General features: G+C 46.3%; 1 protein-coding gene across 1 annotated transcript in view; it reads right to left on the reverse strand.

The window, feature by feature from the left end:
• Positions 1 to 12,722, reverse strand: part of grin1b (glutamate receptor, ionotropic, N-methyl D-aspartate 1b) — a 31,158-nt gene that overhangs the window by 16,614 nt on the left and 1,822 nt on the right. The window contains 8 exon segments of the mRNA XM_041072102.2: positions 3,444 to 3,565; positions 3,856 to 3,953; positions 4,803 to 4,865; positions 9,492 to 9,593; positions 9,595 to 9,615; positions 9,617 to 9,670; positions 9,743 to 9,877; positions 10,699 to 10,955. Of these exon segments, the coding sequence (XP_040928036.1) occupies positions 3,444 to 3,565; positions 3,856 to 3,953; positions 4,803 to 4,865; positions 9,492 to 9,593; positions 9,595 to 9,615; positions 9,617 to 9,670; positions 9,743 to 9,877; positions 10,699 to 10,955 (852 nt within the window).

Consider the following 12,722-nt stretch of genomic DNA (forward strand, 5'->3'; position numbering starts at 1 on the left):
TGTAATCTTACTGTAACATAGTTTTCATAAGAGTAATTAACTACAAAGAACATTTCCATCCAAATCTACAGGTACAAGGGCCCCCATTTTCCATCCCAAAGTTACGCGTCTACTGTAACACACTAGCCTGAACTGAAGCTACCAAGCTACACGGTTGAGCTGGCTGCAGGTCACAACAGCTCCTGTCCTCTTCTTTCTATTTACTACTTTCTGTTAACTACCTCTCGCACTATACCTGAAAACTCACCCGCTGCAGGAGTGGTTATGCAGGAAATTAACTCATATTAACTTAATTTGTGCAAACTGTGCCATTTTATATTATATTTATACATAACATACAAAACCCTACTGACTCCATACTCACTCTTTTTAGTGTCGTACTGTACAATTCTGATTCTGTTGCTGTACTTTTCTTTTATTGTGCCTGTGCTATTTGTGAGAAAAAATTTCCCCATTGTGGGATTATTATAGGTTTTCTTGTTTTTATTCTTAAAACCAGTAGAACATGTGTCTGCTGCCACCTACAGTGAATTTATGTTCCTATATGTGTACATGAAGCAAACCCGCTTTAACTGAAAGAGTAATCCTGATCACAAGCTGCTCCTTTAATCAGACAAACAAGAGCAGATCAAGCTAATGCTAATGATAAGGCCAGAATCGTTATGCAGTAGTACTGACTGAGGATCACTAACAATGCAGGCAGACAGCTGTTCAGTTTGCCGAGGCTCCAAATGCAAAAACCTGTTCCTTTTACTTCGACACGTGTCTGGTGAAGAAAATCAGCATCAAAATTCATAAAGTCACAGCAGGGCGTCACAGGCTTCTCCTCAGGGGACCGTCTCAGAAACAACCGTTTTACTATCAACCTGCCTGAAATTACAATGTAGCTTTATATTTGATTCATACACTAATATGTACTGTAAGTGCATTGATCTACAGTATGTACTGTAACGGGAATGACTGCTTGTCCACTGATTTTTGCCAATTCTCAAATTCAACATTCCAGTTTCAGAGGTCAGGATTGTTTGACCCTTCAAGATGCACTGAACTGCTACAGTAAGTGATTCATAAATGTTGGAATGCTCACGTGGACTAAATTGAGCAAATAAATAAAGCATCCTCACTAATAAGTGGCTGTGTTTACAAATTGTTTCCAAAGTGCAGAATAAAGATTCTAAAAGATGCCAAACTCTGGAATGATTCAATTCCAACTTCTGATCACCTGTTTCTTCTACCTTGTGAGAGAATGTCACAACAGGAGGCTTCTTTCTGAAACAGTTCCCTAAAAAGACATGTAACCTTCCCAACAGAGACTAACAGCTAAAGATTTATGTCAGAGTGCAGTGTTGCTGCACCTTAAAGCCAACGATGGGTCATTCATGACACATCTAGACTTCATAGAGATTGGATGTGTAGAAAAATAACACATATTTTTTAGGAGTGCAGCAGCTTGCTGGTGAGGATGTTTTCTGAAACAAGAAGCCACAGCAACAGAGCATGAGCTGATTACCCAGCGGCCACAGGGAGCACAGTCTACCAGGATGGGATTCAGCAGAAGTACTGTAATATGCTTATTTAGTATTTGACTGTGATTTTGCTCGAAATGTCTTCATGTCATGATGTCAAATGTCTTATCTGCCAATAACACTTGAGTTTAACTCGAGTCTAACTTGAGTCCTATCCTGCTGATTTTCCACCCAGGAACCTACAGTAGCAGCTAGACAGGATTAAGGCAATCAGCAGAGAGAGTTGGAAACCCAGCAGGACTCGGAGAGGCCGCTGTCCATAGAATGGAGCGTATGTGTACTGTATGTAAACCAATTCACCCACAGGCTGACTAATATTTCAGTCACTGTTTGTGAGCTGTGGTTCCGGATAAACAAGAAGATGCTAAACACATAGGGCTAAATAGGTAGAAGGCTGATTTCAGACATGCAAGGATCTAAAGAGCTGCAACCATGTGCTGGTCTTCCAGGGTCAACCTGGAACCTGTTCTTGGATTATGTGGTTATTGGCTGACTGGGTGATCAGGTGAGTCACAAACTCCGCCCCCAGGCTCTATGTTGCAGTGGGCCAGGCCTCTATTTACTGATGGCAAAGGGCATCAAGCAGGTAACAGGAAGCAGCGGCGGCACCTTACCAGTGTTTGTTCAGACACACATCACGGTAACTGCAGTACTAGCTGTTTATCAACCCCCTGAACCTGACCCCCCTCCCCTCATCATTAAGCAGCTTGACTACTGTGAGAACGGGCAGACGGGTGGGCGGACAACATACACTAAAATGAAACAAACAAAAAGATGTTAGACACATTTAAAGCCACAGTTACAATGATTCAGAGAAGAAACCAGTGGTTAGGAACCTTTAAACATGTTTGTCTCTGTTTAAACGTTCAACCAACAGTCCGAAGAAACCAGAGAGAATAACACACCAGGACACTGTGATGAGGACTAGCTTCCTTCATCAGAGACCTACGGCACTACCAGACAGAGAGAGGAGAGAGGGCAGCCATGTTTCCATCCAATGAACAGGCCAGAGTACTGTAAGAATTCTCTTATGTCAGAGAGTACAGTTGAGTAGAAAGATCATTACTGTGCTCATGTGTTGACCTATGAGAACAAATATTTTCTTATCATAAAGCTGCCAGTGATCAGCTTCTAGTATGTCTAAGTCTATACGGGAGTTTGAGAGGTGCAGGCAGTCAGATTTAGTGTCATTTAGCACAAAGCCGCCGGGAAAACCTGACAGGTTTAATAGAAAGGGTTCTTAGAAACATGTCAACACAACAAGTCGAAATTTTTACGGGACAGCGTCACGGCTGACAGACCTGCTAGTCAGTTAAGACAGGTCACTAAGTTTGTCTCAGAGCTTCACGTACACAAACAGCTTCGATAGCAGGGATTAGGTCTGATCTTTCCTCTGTATAATCCACACAACAAACATTTGCCACACATGCAGCTTTACTCAAACGTCCTCAAGAGACCAGGACTCAGGATGGAAACACATTTAAACCACATCTGATAAGAGAGATAAAAAGACAGGTTTAGCTTCATCTAACTTCCAAATATTGGACTGGCATAACAGTGTGATTGTCCTCGATCAGTCCAAACATCCAGATGGTGCTGCCCAGTGGTATTTGATGACGTTAAATCTCTAGGCTTCCTGACACACAAACTTAGCAGAACCTCATAGAAAACATGCAGCGAGATGTGAAGGAGACGTTGAGTCTAAAGCAGCATGATCAAACAGACATAGAGACAATAGTGTCAACACACTGTCTGAGTTTTTGGCGTGTTTGCACTTTAATTCGACTTTTTTGCTCAAAAGGTTTGTCTGAGGTTTGGATGGAAGCAGTGCTGCAGGTAGAGGCAGAAAGAGGCTGTGAGGAAGAAGAGTGAGGAAGATTAGTGATGAAGTTGAGGAGCAGGCAGAGGTGCACATACCGTCTGGAGCTTCACTTAGAGCTTTGCCCGTCATCTCTCTCTCCCCAACCAACCACACGTAACCAGAGCCAGTCATGTTGAGCTGACGAGCGGCTTTATACACAGCTGCAGCTTCATCCTCACTGCACACACACACACACACACACACACACACACACACACACACACACACACACACACACACACACACACACACACACACACACACACAGTGTTTACGAGGGAACATGACATGTTCACTGACTCAAGATGAAGATTAGGGTCAGGTCAGTACAGAATGGGACCTCTCTAGTTACCATGGTTACAGCTGTCTCCAACTGACAAATCTGAATGACACTATTTACACAAAATACAACATTAAAGGCTCCAGCAGAGCTTAGTTTCACCCAGATCCATCCAGCAGCATACAGACCTGGCGGAGAGGATGATGACTCGAGCCTCCAGGTCTTTGGCCTCCAGCAGCAGAGCCGTCAGGTTGGTGTCCTGGCTGAATAGCAGCACCTTCTCTGCCTGGAGGAGCCCGAGCAGGGCGACAGGTAGCACATTGAGAAACACAGTGGAACAACGCACCACAAAACACATCATAGGACAGGCAGTGTTAGCTCGGATCCAGCAAACACCCTCCCACCCGACCCCACCTCGACCATGCTCCCTCTCACCCACGCTACCACGGGAGGAGGGGCAGAGCCAAAAAATGAGACAAGAAGTGTTGAAGAGCTGCTCAACTGAAAGAGAACGCAAGTCAAAGCTTGGATACAAAGGAGGGGCAAAACGTTGTGCGTGGCGTGGTGGCACATGCAAACTGAGGCGCTGTCAAGACTCCAACCAACCAACCAACCAACCAACCAACCAATCAGGGACGTGCATGTTAGAGAGCGCTGATGCAACCGCAACTTAAAAAAAGAGTCGGGTGGAGAGAAGAAAGAGGAGAGCAGGGGGAGGCGGGGGAGGACAAGGGGGAGGAGAAAGTGGTTCATTTCCCAAAGAAAAGAAAAGGTTTGATGTTGCAGAGAAGAGAGAGGATCCTGGGGGGCGGTGTTCCTCAGATCTGCAGACAGAGCCAAGCCTCAGCCTGGCTGCATGCAACCCTTCACACAGTAGGGTGGGGGAGGGAAGGGGAGAGGAAGAGGTAGAGAAGGAGGAAGAGGAAGGGCGTCTCTCCTGCCAGTGTGATCCTCATGAAAAACCAAAAGAAAGAAAAGAGATGTGGAGAAAAGACGTGCCACCAGGATAAAAGTCTATCTCTGGAGCTGGGTTGGTTCTGGGCGGGGGAGGGGCTGACTGCTGGTGGCTACTACCCGGGCGAGCTCAGAGATTGGTTGGGCGGCGTGCATCATTTGACCATAGCAAAGTTTATACCTTGGGTGTTCTCCTGAAGTCAAAGTTCTGTTGGTCGAGGTTGTCATAGTTCCTGTTTTTAGTCTGATGGTAATGTGCACAGAGAGAATATGCAGACACAAGAAGAAGGTTATAGACAGTCAGAGCATCCAACACATGATTTCTGCTGCAAACCAGGGGTGGAGCAGGAGGCAGCGCACACACAATCTCCACCTGTCTGACTGTCCTGGGCTCAGCTGACGCTAGCACAGCACGCTGCGAGACGAGGACCTGCATGCGTCTCCTTCTTACAGGAGTCTAGGTCGGTTCAAGCGCGTGACGCCGCTACCTGCAACTTAGTGCACTGCCTACCATTTGTTACATAAATCTGAAAAAAGTAGGACTTCTTATTTAATGTGAGCAAGTCAAGACGAGGATCCATTTACAGTAAAAAAACAAGCTGATTTCAGTAAAAGCAAAGCGCAAGTACTGTTAAGTTACATTATGTGTCGCAGCATAAAGGTGAAATTTCAGCAACAGAGATGACGCAGGTGCATCTGCTAGTACTGAAATTCTGCCCCACATGTACTTCTGTGTACTTCTACTGCATAAGTGACAAGGGAGCCTTTGCTACCTGACAGCTGTAATTAGTTAACATGTTCAGATTTTAATGAAGCAGGGAGCAGATAATTTAGTCAGCATATTTTTGGTGAAATATTTCCTGGTTTCACTTTTCAGATCTTGAAGATCTCAGATGATCTGAAGATGTGTGAGCGATTGTACAGCTATATTTAGGTTTTGTGAGCACAGCGTTTATTTTTAGAGCAGAGAACTAAAAGAATCAAGAACCCGTCAAACTCTGATCCTCGTTGTCACCACTTCACAGGTGATTTTTCATCCTAAGTACTTTTAGCTTTAATACACATCCACAAGACAGTGTGAGGTTGTCACTTAAACTCTGTTTTTAGCGTACAGCTAGAAGCTCAGCCACAGACCCTGCAGCCTGACAACCATTCCAGTGTCATGCGTGCTGTGTTTGCCAGACACTGACACCCAGTCTGTGGTTACCTGTCCACCAGAACCACAATTGTCTGTCGCCAGCCTGCACTAAGTCAGCTTCATGGGGCCTCACTTCTGTTGGCGACAAAAGACTGTAAGGGAAGGTATCACATCCGTTACAGACTCGACCTCCTGTCACTATGGAACTTCCTGAGGTTTAGCTTTGTGGCATCAGAGTGTCCAATTAGGTTCTCGACTGACTCCGCTCCAGACCTCATTAAATTTACATCCCGAGTCATGAATAACACACGCACTGGGCTTCATGGAGCCTTGTCTCCCGTCTGGCTTCACTGCATCAGGTAAACACTGCGACAGGTGATGTGTGTTTATGTCCATTGGTTCTTTTATCCCTGGTTGTAAACCAAAGTTGCGTCCTCTTCTAGTTACATCCAACACAATCTTTGTTTGCAACATGTGAGCAAGCTTGAAAACAACAGACAGGTAACAAGTTTCACATGTGTTTTAACTGGACAAAATGTGTTTCTGTTGTCAAGGAGTCTTGAGCTACAGTAATATTGTGTGTGTTAGCTACTAAAACAAGCTAAGCTAACAAGCTGACAAGACAAGCTTGTGAACTTAGCAAGAACAAAATTCTGTTTCAGTCTGCGGCTCCAGTCTAAACCATTGGGCTGTCTGTTGGGCTTAGTGACAATGGCCTGTGAGGGTTTAACGGGTTTCTGGAATCCAATGAGAAATTCTGTTATGAACAGTCACACACCTTTGTCAGTTTGTTTCCTGTGGTCTTTAATGGTTGTTCTTGTTGCCTTACCACAGCCTTGTAAGTTTTGTACCTTGTTCGGTACTGAAACCTTGTATTCAATAATCTTGTTTATGGAGTCACTCCTTTGCTTTTAGTTGGTTCAGGAGAGTCTGGCTTGTAATGGATGACACAGACCTGGAGCCTTGAGCTATGCGCTGATGGCTCAAATAGGTCTAAAATAGTCAGGAGAGGATCTGGAGCCTGTTTCGCTGGGTAAAAGTCACTTTTCACTCATCTAGGCCTCAAAGTTGGACACAAGTTAAAAGGCACAAAATTGAAACAGACAGAAGGACGTCAGACGCTCTTTGGTTGCATCACTCCATATGTTCACTTTGTTGGCTTTGCCATATATATCAGTGGCTTGGTGGCTCAGTGGCAGAGCATTGGTTTGGGGAACCTTCACCAGAGCACCAAGTGTGTCCTTGAGTAAGCACTAGCTCCCTGGGTGCCTTCCATGGCAGCCCACTGTTCCCAAGGCGATGATGTGGTATGTTTACATGTGATAATGACCAATAAAGGCTTTCTTCTTAAATTACTTTGCTGAAGCTGCTGTAATTCATATTCATTTTTCTACAAAACTTGATGCATTTGTCTGGGTGAATATTTCAAATGCAAGTCACGTGTGTTTAGCGTTCCAGTGCAGATGTTGGGTCTTCCGGCCAGACGGAGGCGCTTTAGTTCACTCACCTTCCGTCATTATCTTATATTTTACTTGCTGTTTTCTGCTCTGGCCCAATCGTATCTATCCCTTTCACCTGCTCCCATTATGGTATAAGAATGAGTCATACACTTTTGTTGGTTTTGTAAGTTTGTCCTAGTAGTTAATGCTGCTCGGTTTTCACTCTTTAGTTCAAATCAATCTGTCTGGATTATTATTTTACTAGTTCTCTGTTTTTGGTCACGATCATTCTATAATTATTGTCTAAACCTTGGTCCTGTCCTTTCCGTGAGTGTATCTTATTTTCCCTGCGGTGCAGTGACCTTCAGCTGTTGGTGTGTAAGATTCTAATATTAGATTGTATATTAAACAGTCATTTATTGTATTATATATATTTACTGGTGCTTTCATTGGGCTCAGATTGTAAACTGTGTCTTTTCAGAAATCCTTGTCAGTTTACTGTAAGTTTCTGTCCTCTGACAGTTGCTAGTGTCAATATCTCTGATGAGAAAGAAACAGTAGAAACTAAAAACTGTCATCTTTGATTCCAACTACTGAAAACAGACAAGAGCATTAACAAACTGAACAGACAAATCAAATTCTATTTCATGACAAAATGTTAAAATTGGGATGTCTTTAACGATGACTGATGAGACCAACACCTGCTGGCAAAGCTTTACTTCATGAACTAGTTTGAGGATTACACCATAACAAATTGGATTAATAATCTGAATGTGTTAGATACTGGAGTAAACGCACCACTGGCCACTTTTAAAAGCATATGCAGCCTGTATTGTCTTGATGGAGTTTCCAGTTAGTTCCAGCCATGATCATTCCTACATTATGAATCAGAGATGTTTAATTCAGCTCTGTTCACCTACTTTAACTCGTCTGCTGTAAATATTTATGTCTGCTCCCACTTTAAAAAATCTCTTCTCTAATATTCATGAGGCCTTGACAAAAGTCACATTTGAAATTCCTTTCTTTTCAGAGTTTAACCTGAAAACTCATAACATGTTGTCGATTCTGGAACTTGGTCTCATAACTGTCCTGATCAAAACGACAACGGGGTCCCAGATGCAGAGCTACACTGTAGCACGGCATGTACCTGCTGTCTGTATTCTGTAAAAACTGATGGAAGACAGTTTAGCTTCAATGAATCACACAGGAACACACAGTATTCACCCATGTTGACACAATGTCTGCACGTATCTCCATCACTCCTATGCTCAGCTACCGCTAGGACTCAGTGCTGCCCTGTTGTGAAATACATCCTGGTTTCACTTTGTATGATGCTCAGGAAGCTGATGTGACTTTGGACAGTCAGACAGACGCTGCTTTGGCAGCGAGGCAGGAGCAGGTGAGATGTGTTTGCATGACTCCAACTCTCCATCGGTGTCGAGGTGGATGAGAAACAAGACAACAAGACGGAGGTGAACAAGTGAACAATGGCATGGACGGATGGACAGACAGACGAAGGGAGAGCTAGGACGCAGAAAGGCTGAGCAAAGGAAAGGTGGGAAAACAGAAGCCAACGTAATATAGAAGAAGCCCTCCACCAAGACCACAAACCATTTCAGCACCTGAAAACAAACACTGATGAAAAATCGCGATACATCTCAAGGACATGTCTGCATTAGAAGGTACAGAATTGAGCTTTGCATTGCATTTTGGGTAACCATGTCACATCTTGAAACAAACAACCCTGTTACCCTAAAACCAAAAGCAGAGGAGGCTCTGTGTTGCGCATGGCATTACTGTACCCAGAATGCACTGCAATGGACCGTGAACAGCAGGTTCCTGATGTCTGGAAGGGTAATGACCAAGGCTCCAGTTTTTAGACTGATGTGTGTGGGATGTTTCAGCTTCATTATAATATATAAATGTGAGGCTTCATTCCACAACATATGTTCAGGGTAAGAGTCCACAGTGTAAAGAAGTTGGTGTCAGACGAGAAGGATCTGCTGATCCAGATGAGTTACAGTACATATGGCTTCTGAACTGACACAGAAACCCAAGCACAGCAGAATGCGGAGAATCCAGAGCCAGATATGTACTGAAAGCTAAGTCTTAACATAGGACCCCAAGACCACCCAAACCTTCTTGGTGGAGATTAAGAAGACAGAAAGAAAAGAAGAAGAGAAGCAACGGCAGCAGCAACGATGAAGGAGAAGCCAAAGCTGATGGTAGGAAGAGGATTAAAGGCAGGAGGATGACGTCACAAGAACACGAGTGTACGAGTGTCTGAGCTGACCTTGGTCTCTCTCTCCTCCAGCAGGGTCTCCAGCCTTTTCTGGGCGGCTCGGCCCTCGTGGTCATCGCTCACAATCAGGATGATGTGGTTCCACCTGAACTCCCCTCATCAGGTCGAACCAGACGTTGAGCCTGGTGGGAGTACGGAGGCACCGTCCTCAGGAAGGACAGGTGGATGCTCTGAGGAGGGAGAGCTTGGTGATGGAGACTAACCTTAAAGGAATGAAGGTAGGCGGGGCCCAGTGACCTTACCTTGTCAGAGTAGATGGACATGCGCGTTGTCAGCCCAAGCACAGGGATCCTGTAGAAACCAGCTGTGTAGGAAACGGGTGTGGGAGTCAGGTGGTCGTTGGACTGGGGCGGGTGACTGACCAGGATGGCATACACCTGCAGATGAAGGAGCTGAGTGAGGAGCAGGGTCGCCGTTTGCAACATCTGTAGCTTCACTCTGAAAGGGTTTTACTATCTGATGCTAAAGGTTCTTCTGCCTGGAATCTGTCTGCCTATATGTGATTTTGTTTTGCTTGGCTTTGCTGTGGCTGTTCTCGGGCTTGCAGCAGCTGTTTCAGCTCTAATCCCCAGTTGGTAATCTCACGTTCATCTCTCTCTCTTTAAACACAAAGGCTCCGTCATTACGTCGACGCCATGTTGGCCTAATTCTCCACCACAATGCAAATCCGTTGCTGAAGGATGCTGCAAAATGTGAGAAAATGTGGCTTTTCTGCTGGATCTGTTCTTTATGGATTGCTGATTTTTTGATGCCACTTTTTGATTCATAATAAATGTTCAACTCAGCTGTCCCTCCAGTGGAGGACACAACAGAGTAGGTCCAAAACTGAAACCAAGTCAAAACCAACAACCTGGACATATGGAAGCAAGCCCGTCTGAACAAACTGCACTGAAAAGGAGAAGATGACTTTCGCTAAAGGTGAATGTGAACTGATCTGGGAGCTTCTGACTGGGGACAACCCAGAGTTCAAGTCACAACTACTGTAAGAGAACACACTGGGCTCCAGCAAACCCACTCAAAGCCAGGCTCTATCCTTCTTCCGACACCAGCAAATAACTCAATAACAATAACTGTTTATCTGTCCCAGAACCAGTCAAGCTCCGACAAACCACCACCAGGACTGACTGGTTTCAATATCTCCAACAATGAGAGAACAAGCTGAGTGATGTTCAATGTTGGGTAGGTGTGTGGCCCTCACCTGGTTGGAGATTAGGTCCTCGCACACAGACAGGGCCATCTGGATGGCGTTGGGCTTGTGTGTGACAGAGATGGCGTTCATCTTGAATTTGTCCCTCCCATACAGACTGTTGGCCTGGCTCACCGCCTCCTTGAACACCTGCTCGTAGCGCTTCTGGCTTAACACGGCCCCAAGATTCACCAGCCGAGGCTCACAGCCGCCGCGAGCCACCGAGCAGCACTGCAGCACGGCGAGGAGGAGCACGCCGCGAAGCTCCACTGGGAGGAGGAGATGAGGAGGAGGTTAGAGGGGAGGAGGACAAGAAGGAAAGGAAAAGGAGGTAGAGAAGGACAAGGTGGAGGAGGACGAGGTGGAGGAGGACAAGAAGGAGAAGCAAGAGGAGGCAGAGAAGGACAAGGTGGAGGAGGACGAGGTGGAGGAGGACAAGAAGGAGAAGGAATAAGAGGTAGAGAAGGACAAGGTGGAGGAGGACGAGGTGGAGGAGGACAAGAAGGAGAAGCAAGAAGAGGCAGAGGAGGACAAGGTGGAGGAGGATGAGGTGGAGGAGGACAAGAAGGAGAAGCAAGAGGAGGTAGAGAAGGACAAGGTGGAGGAGGACGAGGTGGAGGAGGACAAGAAGGAGAAGGAAGAGGAGGTAGAGAAGGACAAGGTGGAGGAGGACGAGGTGGAGGAGGACAAGAAGGAGAAGCAAGAGGAGGCAGAGAAGGACAAGGTGGAGGAGGACGAGGTGGAGGAGGACAAGAAGGAGAAGCAAGAGGAGGTAGAGAAGGACAAGGTGGAGGAGGACAAGAAGGAGAAGGAAGAGGAGGTAGAGAAGGACAAGGTGGAGGAGGACGAGGTGGAGGAGGACAAGAAGGAGAAGCAAGAGGAGGCAGAGAAGGACAAGGTGGAGGAGGACGAGGTGGAGGAGGACAAGAAGGAGAAGCAAGAGGAGGCAGAGAAGGACAAGGTGGAGGAGGACGAGGTGGAGGAGGACAAGAAGGAGAAGGAAGAGGAGGTAGAGAAGGGCGAGGTGGAGGAGGACAAGAAGGAGAAGGAAGAGGAGGTAGAGAAGGACAAGGTGGAGGAGGACGAGGTGGAGGAGGACAAGAAGGAGAAGTAGGAGGAGGTAGAGAAGGACAAGATGGAGAAGGATGCGGTGGAGGAGGACAAGAAGGAGAAGGAAGAGGAGGCAGAGAAGGACAAGGTGGAGGAGGACGAGGTGGAGGAGGACAAGTAGGAGAAGGAAGAGGAGGTAGAGAAGGACAAGGTGGAGGAGGACGAGGTGGAGGAGGACAAGAAGGAGAAGGAAGAGGAGGTAGAGAAGGACGAGGTGGAGGAGGACAAGAAGGAGAAGTAGGAGGAGGTAGAGAAGGACAAGGTGGAGGAGGATGCAGTAGAGGAGGACAAGAAGGAGAAGGAAGAGGAGGTAGAGAAGGACAAGGTGGAGGAGGACAAGAAGGAGAAAGAAAAGGAGGTAGAGGAGGACAAGAAGGAGAAGGAAGAGGAGGTGGTGAAGGACAAGGTGGGGAAGGGCAAGAAGCAGAAAAAAGAGGAGGTGGAGGAGGACGATGTGGAGGAGGACAAGAAGGAGAAGGAAGAGGAGGTGGTGAAGGACAAGGTGGGGAAGGGCAAAGCAAGGAAGGGAAATTGAGGAGGACAAGAAGTAAAAGGAAGAGGAGGTGGAGGGAGGACAAGAAAGAAGGAAGAGCAGGTGGAGGAGGACAAGGTGGAGGAGGACAAGAAGGAGAAGGAGAGGAGATGGAGGAGGACGATTAGAGGAGGACCAAGAAGAAGAAGGAAGAGGAGGTGGAGGAGGACAAGAAAGAGAAGGAAGAGCAGGTGGAGAAGGATGAGAAGGGGAAGGAAGAGGAGGTGGAGGGGGACGAAGTGGAGAACGACAAGAAGGAAGAAACCGGTAGAAGGAGACAAGGAGGAGGAGTAAGAGGAGGAGAAGTTGGAGGAGGACAAGAAGGAGAAGGAAAAAAAGGTGGAAGGCAAGATGGAGGAGGACAAGAAGGAGAAGGAAAAGAAGGTGGAGGTGG

Source organism: Betta splendens, chromosome 9, assembly GCF_900634795.4.
Source record: "Betta splendens chromosome 9, fBetSpl5.4, whole genome shotgun sequence".
Taxonomy (NCBI): domain Eukaryota; kingdom Metazoa; phylum Chordata; class Actinopteri; order Anabantiformes; family Osphronemidae; genus Betta; species Betta splendens.